The sequence below is a fragment of the Aspergillus niger genome (assembly GCF_000002855.4).
Source record: "Aspergillus niger supercontig An02".
In the NCBI taxonomy this organism is placed as follows: Eukaryota; Fungi; Ascomycota; class Eurotiomycetes; order Eurotiales; family Aspergillaceae; genus Aspergillus; species Aspergillus niger.
Genome location: NT_166519.1, coordinates 1313430 through 1325004, shown reverse-complemented (window position 1 = coordinate 1325004; position 11575 = coordinate 1313430). Strand labels below are relative to the sequence as shown.

At 49.7% G+C, this 11575-nt stretch overlaps 5 protein-coding genes across 5 annotated transcripts; 3 read left to right on the top strand and 2 right to left on the bottom strand.

Annotated features, from left to right (window-relative positions):
* Positions 1-526: 526 nt before the first annotated feature.
* An02g05640 (uncharacterized protein) lies at positions 527-1513 on the top strand (the record flags this gene model as incomplete). Its single annotated transcript, XM_059746316.1, has 3 exons — positions 527-902; positions 957-1262; positions 1314-1513. The coding sequence occupies 3 exons, from the start codon at positions 527-529 to the stop codon at positions 1511-1513; spliced, it is 882 nt and encodes a 293-aa protein (XP_059605152.1).
* A 1485-nt stretch (positions 1514-2998) lies between these two features.
* On the top strand, positions 2999-5554 carry An02g05630 (uncharacterized protein; the record flags this gene model as incomplete). The annotated part of the gene is made up of 5 exons (XM_001399662.3): positions 2999-3199; positions 3254-3514; positions 3560-4324; positions 4370-4516; positions 4565-5554. The coding sequence occupies 5 exons, from the start codon at positions 2999-3001 to the stop codon at positions 5552-5554; spliced, it is 2364 nt and encodes a 787-aa protein (XP_001399699.3).
* Positions 5555-6072: 518 nt separating this feature from the next.
* An02g05620 (uncharacterized protein) lies at positions 6073-6469 on the bottom strand (the record flags this gene model as incomplete). The annotated part of the gene is made up of 4 exons (XM_001399661.3): positions 6073-6160; positions 6224-6292; positions 6352-6392; positions 6452-6469. The coding sequence occupies 4 exons, from the start codon at positions 6467-6469 to the stop codon at positions 6073-6075; spliced, it is 216 nt and encodes a 71-aa protein (XP_001399698.1).
* A 491-nt stretch (positions 6470-6960) lies between these two features.
* An02g05610 (uncharacterized protein) lies at positions 6961-8454 on the top strand (the record flags this gene model as incomplete). The annotated part of the gene is made up of 4 exons (XM_059746315.1): positions 6961-6982; positions 7053-7188; positions 7248-7937; positions 8037-8454. The coding sequence occupies 4 exons, from the start codon at positions 6961-6963 to the stop codon at positions 8452-8454; spliced, it is 1266 nt and encodes a 421-aa protein (XP_059605151.1).
* Positions 8455-9344: 890 nt separating this feature from the next.
* Positions 9345-11383, bottom strand: An02g05600 (uncharacterized protein; the record flags this gene model as incomplete). Its single annotated transcript, XM_059746314.1, has 3 exons — positions 9345-10210; positions 10269-11085; positions 11147-11383. 3 exons carry the CDS (start codon positions 11381-11383, stop codon positions 9345-9347), a joined length of 1920 nt encoding a protein of 639 aa, XP_059605150.1.
* Between the last annotated feature and the right edge of the window lie 192 nt (positions 11384-11575).

The following is an 11575-nucleotide window of genomic DNA, read 5'->3' as shown; positions in this document are numbered from 1 at the left end:
AAAAGAAAAAAGCTTTCACCAAAAAGTCGAGCAGTCGGCGAGCTGCTTCCGTTGTCCTGTAGCTCGGACCAAAATTATTATTTCCATTTTCTTTCGTCGGAGGGGTCTTTTTCCGAGCCGAGATCTTCCCGCCGGAGAAATTGGGGGCAAAAGGCGGAACAGGAACATGGCTGCCCCAGGCAGCGAAATTACTAATAAGATCAGCCTGCTATCAAGTTATCGTCCGGCCCGGTCGATTCGATAAGGGCTCAACCCCTTCATATCGGCCCGGTGTCAATACGTCGCGATGGCCATCAGAGGACCCCAACTGGGACCCCAAAGCGGGGCTATATGGGGCAGAATACGATAAGGAACGCTGCGATCATCGGCTGGCATCCCGAGGTAGTCGCGTACTATTAAAGCGTAGGTTCACTGCCGCTGGCGTAGGTTAAGAAGTACAACCCTCTCGCATTGGCCGTGTACACTGCTCATCCCGAACCGCTAAGTATAGTTCCTTTGACTACTGCTTCAACCAGATAGATCCACAATGGCTGCTCCGCGTCGTCCCCCTCCAGCTTATACAGCTCCCACTGATTCTGGAGTTCATGCTACCTCAAAGCTGTACCGAAGCATCTCGGAAACAGCTTCTGAGTCCAAACGAACTCTGGAGTCGTCCTTCACTATCCGTCCATGCTCAGGCCAAGCTTGGGTAGTACCAGCTGGGCACATCTGCCGTCTCACAACGCCCAAGGGACCTCAAGTGGGTGATCTCAACATCTGGAATGCGAACAACCCACGCGAAAGACTCTGGGCAGCGCGCACTCGTCAGATCCACGCTTCCCATGTCTCGGTTGGTGACCGCCTGTGGTCAAACCTGCCATACTTGCGCCCCCTAATCACCATTACAGGTGATTCGCTAGCAGGTGGGCAACTTCACGAAGTTTTGGATGAGGATGGCAAACGAAAAGAGGGAAAAGGCTTCGGCACAACGCAGTTCGGAGGGCGCGTGCACGACCTACTTGGTACCCGTTGTGATCCTTATGTGAATCTGGTGATGGGTGGAGAAAGCTTCGACTTCCATTGCCATTCAAACCTGACGCGCGCGGTTGTTCCGTATGGCTTGACAGAGCTCGACGTGCATGACGTGCTTAATGTCTTTCAAGTGACCGGACTCGATGAGGATGGAAAGTACTTTATGGAAACATCGCCTGCAAAGCCAGGAGAGTACTTTGAATTTTTCGCTGAGGTCGATGTACTCTGTGCGCTGTCGGCATGTCCTGGAGGTGAGCATTATCCCGCAGTTATGTAAACTATATACTAAATCGTGACTGTAGGCGATCTGTCGAACTGGGGCTGGGAGGAGAAGGCGGATATGGGGGCAACTACACGTCCACTCGGCGTGGAAGTGTACAAGTTGGCAGATTCCACGGTATTGGAGGGATGGAAGGAGCCTCAAAGCCCCCGGTATGTTGGTATGCACGGCATGAAGATGCCACAGAGGGAGAATGACGAATCTGGTTATGTTGGGCTATAATTGTAGGGGATCACTGTCACAACATCAGTATAATGTATGATTTACAATATATAAGAACGATTGCTTATCACGTCAAGGCGTGTGGCTAGTAAAGGCAACTTAATATTTCGTTCATGTAGCATTATAATACCATTTTACCGAGACCAACTTAGTTGTCAACCAAGGAAACTCAGTTTTGAGGTAACAAGGGGTTTACTAGGTAGCTATGCCTAAAGCAGTCCATCACTTAGAGTCAATCAGGCGTCTTCATCCATGGTGATAGTGGAGCACCCAATATCATGATAGATGCTTAGAACAACATCACAGGCGTGACTGGGAATAAGCTGGCCAGTACCTGACTACTTATTAGGTGAGCGTCCAGATCATAATGGCTTTTTTTTTTTTTTTATTCTTTTTTTCTTCGGGATTACCAGACCTCATGATAAGACAATACCACAAAGATGGGACTTGACTGTTGTGAATGCTCCGCGAAAACCTCTATCATGAGCGCTTGCGTAGGGTAAACTATAAGTATGTTAGGTATCTGTCTTGTCTACGGTTTAGGTTTGCATACGTTGGGGTTGCCTGCTAGAGGCTATTCCCCTGGACAATCTCGCCGGATCCTTCTCTGTCTCCGGTTTAGTATAATTTTGTACTATTCTTAGGGAGTACGTCTATACAATTTGCCCGTCAGTGATGAAGATGCTCTGATTCCTTGATGGGAACGTCCCATTAACTTGTACTGCACTTATTTCGATAGCAAGGAGCGAGATGAAAAACCTGTATTGTAACTACACGCACACATCAACGCTAGCCTAAATCTGCTTTGAGCTTCATAACAGGGGAAATACTATATCTGGATGCGGCTGTTGCTTAGGATGAAACAGCGACGATCATGTGAGCTAAAGTCACCACCCCCAAGAAACACCAGATTTGGTCCAGACTTCCGCATCATATTCTTATTCCTTTTGACACCCCAGCACCAGCGAATCGGAGGGAATGATCAGCGCCATGTGGTGCGGGTTGCATTGAATGTACTATGAATGCACTGAGCAACTATTGGTGCGAACAAATGCCGCACTCTCTGGGCCGAACTCAAGAGGTTGGATCAGAAAAATCCCTCTCAAGGTGCCCGTAGCTTTTATCTGTGGCTATCTGTGCATTATCTAAAACATTCATAGGATACCATCCAATACTCATTATCTTCGAGATAAGGATATAGCCATATGGCGTTCGATGGCTCGTATACAATGGCTGTGATGTGTGTGCCCCCATTGTGGTGGGAAGAGCATGCGGGATGGACACCTGCTCGAACGCTGACGCTTATCTGTCGTTCTTGCTGCCTGAACTTTTAATATAAATATTACAATACTACTGTGTGACTGCTACAAAAGCGAATCGCACATAGCTCTGCGCCATCTAATACCTCTCTCGCTGACGTGACCTGACTTTTGAGCAAGCTAGCTGCCAGTGCTCCCACGAGTCTGTCTTAGACCTCACATGCCAATGGATCCTGACCTAGAGATCATGAAGGAGCTGCCAAGACAGACGACGGTGGAAGAAAAGTCCCAGCAGACACAAGAATCTATCTACAATATCCGCCCATGGAATAACAATCACTTGGATCGCGCCATTAGTACAGTGAGTACTATCGGCGAGGATGATGACCCAGGCTTGCGCAGACCTACAGACTTCAAGCAAAAGCAGGTACGGATTGACATATTTTCCAGCGTACATAAGCACGCAAGCTGATACTAGCAGGATTTCTCCGGGAAAATGCTTCTTTGGCTCGCATACCAGTCGATCGGTGTCATCTACGGAGATATTGGAACCAGCCCGCTTTATGTCTATTCGTCTACATTCACTGAACCGCCTTCACGCCAAGATCTTATCGGAGTACTTTCCATTATTATTTGGAGTATTACTATTATGGTGACCGTGAAATACATCTTCATAATCCTTCACGCGGATAATGATGGAGAGGGTGGTACATTCAGTACATATTCTCTGCTCAGTCGTTATGTAAGACGCACTTTTCTCTGTGCAGGATGAAACTGACCAGCTTAGATGAATATAACTCATCGAGATCCTCGAGAGGCATCCCTTGTGCAGATGAAGAGACACTTGTCGATTGATCTCGAGCGCTCCAGCAGACTTGCTCGACACAGGCTGGAAACAAGCAAGTTCGCGAAGCGCCTACTAAAAGTTGTAGGAGTACTGGCCGTTACAATGGTTCTTGCAGATGGCCTACTCACTCCCGCTCAATCTGTGCTAGGTGCCGTCCAGGGAATTGAAGTTGTTTCTCCGAACATTTCCAAAGGTACTGTTATTGGCGTCACGGATGCTATCCTGGTCATCTTGTTCTTGCTACAGCCACTTGGTATCACGCGGGTTACGTTCGCCTTTGCCCCAATCGTCATCATTTGGCTTGGTTTCAATGCTGCATTCGGAATCTATAATCTTGCTAAATACGATGCCGGAGTTTTTGTCGCTTTCAACCCCGGCTACGCTTTCGAATTTCTGATTCGACATGGAGAATCAGGATGGAGGATGCTCAGTGGTACTTTACTTGCCTTCACCGGAGTCGAAGCTCTATTTGCCGACCTTGGTGCTTTTAGTCGTCGGGCTATCCAGATAAGTTGGCTATGCTACACATTTCCTTGCCTGCTTCTGGCGTACATCGGGCAGGCTGCATACATCAGTGTGCATCCAGAGGCATACTCGAACCCATTCTATAACGCAGCTCCTCCAGGCACCATATATCCTGCGCTTGTAATTGCTATTCTAGCAGCTATTGTTGCATCGCAAGCAATTATCACCGCCACATTCCAGGTATATAGTCCACCTGTATGAAATGATCAGTCTAACCCTGTTTAGCTCCTAGCACAAGTGATGAAGCTCTCATACCTTCCGCAATTTAAGGTGGTTCATACATCCGATATATTCCATGGTCAGCTTTATATACCTCTTGCGAACTGGCTATTGATGATCGGGACAATACTTGTGGCATCCATCTATAACAACGTATGTCAAAATGGTTTGTGCCCCTGGAAGTTCGCTAATTAAGTGCAGACTACATCTCTTGGGAATGCATACGGAGTGTGTGTCATCTTTGTGACCTTCTTTGACACTTGCATGGTTGCAATGGTAGCAATGTTCGTATGGCGCAAGAGTCCTTACCTTGTGTTCCTGCCCTGGCTCATAATTGCTTGCTTTGACGGAGCATACCTTTCATCGGCGCTAACAAAAGTCCCAACTGGTGCATGGTTCACTCTCGCCGTAGCGACTGTTCTTGCCTTGCTCTTCCTCCTCTGGCGATTCGGAAAGGAGCAGCAATGGTTCGCTGAAGCAGAAGATCGCTTCCCCACTTCGCACTTTGTGACCAAGGATCAGGACGGTAGCATTCGCCTTACAGATAGGTTCGACGGTGCACCTTTGAGCACCACTCAGGGCGTAGGGATATTCTTCGACAAAGCTGGAGAGACCACGCCCATTGTCTTTAGCCAATTTATCCTAAAACTCACCACAGTGTTTGAGACGATCATCTTCTTCCATCTGCGGCCGCTCGAAACTCCGTCAGTCCCTATCGATGACCGCTACACTGTTTCAAAACTTGCGATTCCGAATTGCTACCGTCTGGTTGTCCGCTACGGCTACAATGACGAGATCATCTCTCCGGATCTCGCTAGCACCATCACTGATCAAGTCCGCAAATACTTAATTGAAAACAAATTCACTACTACACCAACTGAAGCGAGGACAAGCATTAGCCAGTTCAGTCGGGACATAGGCCAAGATACGACGAGTGCTGAAGAGTCCCGGACCATCACCAGCCGAGGGAAACAGATCGATCCAGTGGCACTGCTGGAGAAGGCCTGTGCACATAACGTACTCTACATCACTGGCAAGGAGCAGATGAGAGTTAAAAGGGGTACAAACATCTTCCGACGATTTGTGCTGGAGATCTTCCTATGGATTCGGGACAATACGCGGGCGAAAATAGCTTCGTTGGGACTGGGAGCTGAGAAGGTGATTGAGGTGGGGTTCTTGAAGGATATATGACCGCATAATATGCAGTGGAATAAAATATCATATGATCTATAGAAGATTAGATCTTTACTATTTTCTCCATAGATATCTCGGAAGATCTTCAGTGAACGTCATGCACAGGCTGTTGATAACTATACAACACGTGACTGCCCCTCGCGGGATAACGTCATCAGGTGCGTCATTGCGGCAGGGAATCACAGGATGGACAATGCAATTCAATCCGAATCCGGCATTGCCAGTTGCAGTCATCCATAGTTAATGAGAAGTAAGACTTTTGAGGGGTGGACTGTGTAACATCAACAGTAAAGGCACAGTACGTAGAGCTCCATATCAAGAGCTCAGATTTCGCGCTCCTGCAGTCTTTACCGATCACTCGTACTTATTGGTCTTGGATACAATATAAGAATTCTTTATGCAAGTCATATCATAATTCATACATGGAATATAAAAATTAAGATAGAAGTTATCTAAGCTCCCGCAAAGTATTCATATGGCCGGACCAGTCCACTCTGATACCTTTGGTTCACTGTTTACTGGATTGAGACTTCGCTGTCTTTCTCGACGTGGATGTGGTCGGAGGACTCGAGGGTAGAGACTTGCTCATCATCGTATTGGACACTAAATTATCAAGAATTAGTTGAGGAATACGAAAAGCTGCGTGACAGCGGAGAGGGTACATACACGAATCCCTTGACCAGCGCAAATTCCTTCACGATCTTGCCTCCGTTGTCGGTGGCAGTCTTCTTGGCCCTGATCACATACAAATATTAGAGCTAATCTTTGCATGAGTGAAGCGTGGTAAGACTCACTTCTCAAGCTCCTCAGGGGGAGACTCCTTGTTGAGGCTGACCTAAAAATGAAAATCGTTAGCATTTACCCAGGGGCAGGAACAACATCCGACAAACGAACGATGTATTGGTGAGGCATGTTGGCGAAATTCTTGTTCTGACGAAGAGAAGTAGTTCTTGAGTGGGAAAGAAATCTGAAGACTTTGGATCTGAAAATGTTGACGAAAGGTGTAAGATGAGTTGCCCGATGGGACAGGGGACCGTTTATTTATACTCTGCGGCTACTAGTAAGTGGTGAGAGTTAGGCACCTGCGGGGGTCGATCTCACGCCCTGATAAGGGGACCGAGGGGTCCGGAGGGACCAACCAGTGCACCACTTTGGGTGCAGTGCAGGATCGATGATGTCTGTGAGGACAGGGGTTACGGAGTAATTCTTAATGTGGCTAGAGGGTGCGTGCAGATATCTACGTCGAATCGCATATGATTACTTTTTCATTTTTTACTTTCGGCGTATACTCCCAGGCTGTGGCTGTAGGGGTGAGTCAACTGGCGAGCCTGCGGCAGCACGTGAGACGGATTCCCTACGGAGTCCGGCTTGTGAGGTCATCGACTGCTGTCTCGCAAGTCGCGATGGCCAACTTCTACGATGGCGGTAAGACGAGCCCTGCAGACTGCGTCTCGGGGTGCTAGCCTTCGATATCATTGTTTCTCAACCTTTCCAGCAAGGTCCTTTTCTTCGTCACCTTTTGTGCAGACTACTACATCCCCACGGCACGCGTTTGCCTACGGCGCCAATGATGAAGTTGCACGTCTCGCCGCCAGTCGTCGCCGCCCATTGACTCTTGCAGATCTGCTCAAGTATGCAGCATGCGATGAACTTTGTTAGTTGATATAGGAATAACTGTTTAATTTGATAGACATGGCCGCCCGCCCCTGTGCAAAGTTGCCCTCCTGGCTTCGGCCAACTTCACGCTCTCCCTCCTTCCAGCCCGACTAGCGTCTCGCATCGAGGCTCTCCGTAACCTCCCGTTTATCGTCGTTTCGAATCCGCATGTATCCAAGATCTACAATAATTACCTACACTCCCTCTCGACTCTCCTACCATATCAACAACGTCAGGTTACGACGCTAGAGGAGGAGAATCAATTCGCAGAGGTACTTGCCGATCTTGTGCATACACATACGAACACCATTCCTATTCTTGCCCGCGGCTTTCTTGAATGTCGCCGATATATCGATCCCACTGAGGTAACACGGTTCCTGGATACACACCTGCGCGCCAGAATCGGCACGCGGCTGATAGCAGAGCAACACTTGGCACTGCACTTTGCCTCGCAGCCTGTCCGTGATGATCCCGCTGAACAACAAGAACCACCCAAGGATGCTGCGCCATCAAACTATATCGGAGTCATCGATACCGCGCTGCAACCCGCCCGCATAGTCAAATCGTGCGAGGATTTCGTGGGTGAGATCTGCGAGCTCAAGTATGGGGTTCGACCGCGATTGAATATTGGCGGACAGCCAGACGCTTCTTTCGCGCATGTGCCGGTCCACGTGGAGTATATTCTTACAGAGCTGCTGAAGAATGCTTTCCGGGCGGTTATTGAGTCTGGGAATGGGAGCGAACCCATTGAGGTAACTATTGCTGCGGCACCTGATGTTCCTGCCAGTCCGGTACATGACCCGAAGGCGAAGGAGAAGTGGAGTCATTCCGATTCGGACACTGGATTTCACATGGACACGGTGGTGGGGACAGCAGATGCGAACGAGTCGATCAAGTGCTGGTCGCCGTCGCAGCAGAGCATTACGATCCGCATCCGAGATCGGGGAGGAGGTATCCCTCCGGAAGTGCTGCCGAATATCTGGTCATACAGCTTCACTACGTTCTCTGACTATGGTATGAACGGGTCGGAGAATGGCAGCATGGACGCGCTAAACACGATAGCCGGGAGTGGGGGGCATTTGAGCAGCATCGCCGGACTGGGGTATGGGCTGCCGCTGAGTCGGGCATATGCAGAGTATTTTGGAGGGAGCATTGCGGTGCAGAGCTTGTGGGGATGGGGAACAGATGTATACTTGACGTTACAGGGAGTAGCCATGCCATCTTGTGTGCCGCAACATTGATATACCACTAATCTAACGAGGGCCGGAACCAATCTAATACCATTTACTCTTCCTCACTTCTGAGCTCTTAACTCATAGACATGCCAATGCCGGTCTCTGACCTCGCAAGCAGATCCACCAATTCACAAACCCTGCCATCATCCCTTTATATCACCTCCATTATCCTCCCAATAATCTCTGTAAGCACCAACCGCATATTCCTCACAAACTTCCTCCTGATCTCCTCCGCCATCCTCGAATTCCTCACATGCCCAACCGTAAACTCCACTAGCACCTCCTCCAATACACACCCATCCTTCAAACCTCACCACCACCCCAGCAGCAATACTTCTCTTGCCAACCTCCAATTAACCCCTCATCAATTTCTTGTCCTCAATCCGAAACCCACCCTTCTCATCCCGACTCGCATCGTTGCGGTCCAGGTATCAAATTAAGAGGCCTACGTCGAATGTGCCCTTTACTGGGTTACGGCATGTGAGGTACCAGGGACTGGGAATCCGTGGGGAACAGTGGTGCCGGAGATGATGGGGCCAAGGAGGGCTCGTGCGGAGGGAGATTTGGGGGTTGTTTCGACGGCGCAGGAGAGGGCGTCGAGGAGGGCGATTCGGGCTGCGTGTGAAGGGTGGGATTTTTGGTGATGGGCGTAGATCGTTATTTCGCTGATGGGGGCGGCATTGGTTTATTCTTGCTGTTGCTTAGGCTCGTCCATCTTGGATGGTTTGTGGTTGTTGATAAGTACTGATTAGGATAAAGTTTGGTAGAGGTACGGCATTCATCCAACTGCATGACTATTGAAACATGCTATAAAATATGCCAAACTCGTACATGTCTAACACATCGCTACTAAACAATGATAAAACTCATCCAAAAGACCATGCAAGAATACTATACTAGAAACCACCCGCCCCTCTCACTCTCTGCACCGCTCCTACTGCACCCCGTGCCCAGCTAAAGTGCCCCGGGTCAACGCCAATCGACCCCACGGGGATATCATTCGTCGTTGGATCGTGCCAGCAGCCGTCATCGGGACTGACACCGCCGTAGTACGCCGTGTTCTGGTTCCGGTCGATGGCTTCACGCCAGGCGCGGCAGACGAATGGGGAGTCGAGCAGAAGGTTTACCTCCTGGCTGTGGTAGAAGGATTGGGTGTCGAGGTTTCCATTACCTGTGTATTCGTCAGATTTCTTATCACCTTGAGATACGAATTGAAGTATGGAGTTGGAAATACCTTGAATAGCAACCCTCTCATCAACGATCATCAATTTAATATGACAACTTCTCCGCTTAAACTTGTTATGAATCGGCCGCACCTGATCCTTCGCCACATAGTTGAAGATCCGCAGACGGAACCGCTGCTCGTCCGTGTCCAACGCCTTGTACATCCGATGCGCCACCATCTCGTTCGTCCCGTTCTGGAACGGTAGTAATTCGCCAGCGTCGTTGTACCCCAGACACAAGTAGCATGTGACGGTGACCTCGCGGGTCTTGATGGCCTCGATGAGGGCCTGGATGATGGGCTCGGCGTTCATGTTGGGCGTCTGGATGAAGATGGATTCTTGCGCGTTGTTGATTGCCGCGAGGAAGCTGCTGTTTTGCGGCGTGTGAATGCTGCTGTGGTTGGGGGCACCCCAGGGTTCACGGTTGATAACAGCCATGGGGAAGGGGTCGTGCGGTGGGAGAACGACGTAAGGCTGCATGATGGGGTCTTGGTCGCTTTCGGGGGCGTCGGCGGACATGTCGGTTTGAATTGTGGTATCTATTTATGAGAATTAGCTCCTAATCATGTATTAATCACTAAAGGTGGTGGTGCATACTTAAGCGACGAGTTACGGCCTGCGTTCTGGTCTCTCCTTCACGTGGTAACAGCAGGCCGTTCATGCGCTGGGCCTCAGCGCGAATATCCGAGTCATAGTGATGCTCATCGACGGTAAGCTCCGGTAGAGGCCCCGGGTCGGGAGCATCATAATCTGGCTGCTGCGAGGCGTGACAAGGAATGGGAGCCTCCGTGGCGGGAGAGTCCAGCATGGGCAGTGGAGGGTCGAGCGAACGACCCCACGAAATCAACGCCGTGTCATACAACCCATCCACAATGGGTCCCTCGACATGGATCATCATCTCTAAGTTATCGTTATCCTGCACATTACTGCTCTGCAGCAGTCCAATACGCCGATCAATGACCATGAACTTGGCATGAAAGGTTCCGAAGATGGGCCGATGGTAGTTGACTACCTGCAGATCGATGTTGGGAATCTCATGAGCCGCAGGCAGCTGCACCTTTTCGCTGGTATACTTTTTCTCCGGCACTGGTAGGTGGTTCTCGAACAGTTGCTGCGGATCTCCACGATCATAGACCATCTTGACAATCACTTTCGTTCCACGCTCGCCGGCTCGTCGGGATAGCTCACGAAATGCATTAGTTACCAGCGTCGATGCATCGGAGTGAATCCAGAAATTCGTCGCCAGGAACACTTCCTTCTCAGCTCGCACAATGCAGTTTGCCATATGACGACAGAGATCAGGCAATGGGGCGATGATAGTCAGAGGAACTACGCCGTGGCTGCCCATGAGTGGCGGGGAGACTACCCCGGACATGGGATTCTTTTCTAATGCGCAAAGCGCATCATGGTAGATCTGATGATTGTCAGATATGTCCTTCAGGAAAGAAACATGATAGGATTGGCCGGTTAATTACCTTCAAGAAAAGGTCGCTGGGCTGGGAACTGCCCCAGTTTCCACACTGCAGAACTTTGCGCAGTTCATTCTCACCTATGTCTAACGACTCATTCGAGTTGGATTTGTGCGACTTTGTCTTCCGATCATGATACAGCTTTTGGAATAGCTTGGTGGGCGACTGCGACGGATCCTGCAAAAGCTCCGAGGTGACGGTCTTTTCGTCATGACAGAGCTCATATACAGTGTCGGAGAGCATGGTGGTTCGCACTTGATTGGCACTTTTTGGCTGACGAAGATACCAAAAAATCAACGAAGCCAAACTCAAGGAAAACACGGCGCTGGCGAGTTTAAAAAGGGGCATCCAAGTGGATTCGCTGGCGGGACCCCAGGCCACTGGCGCGACCATGACTATTAATATTAATATAAAAGGGATGGCTGCCTGTCTACG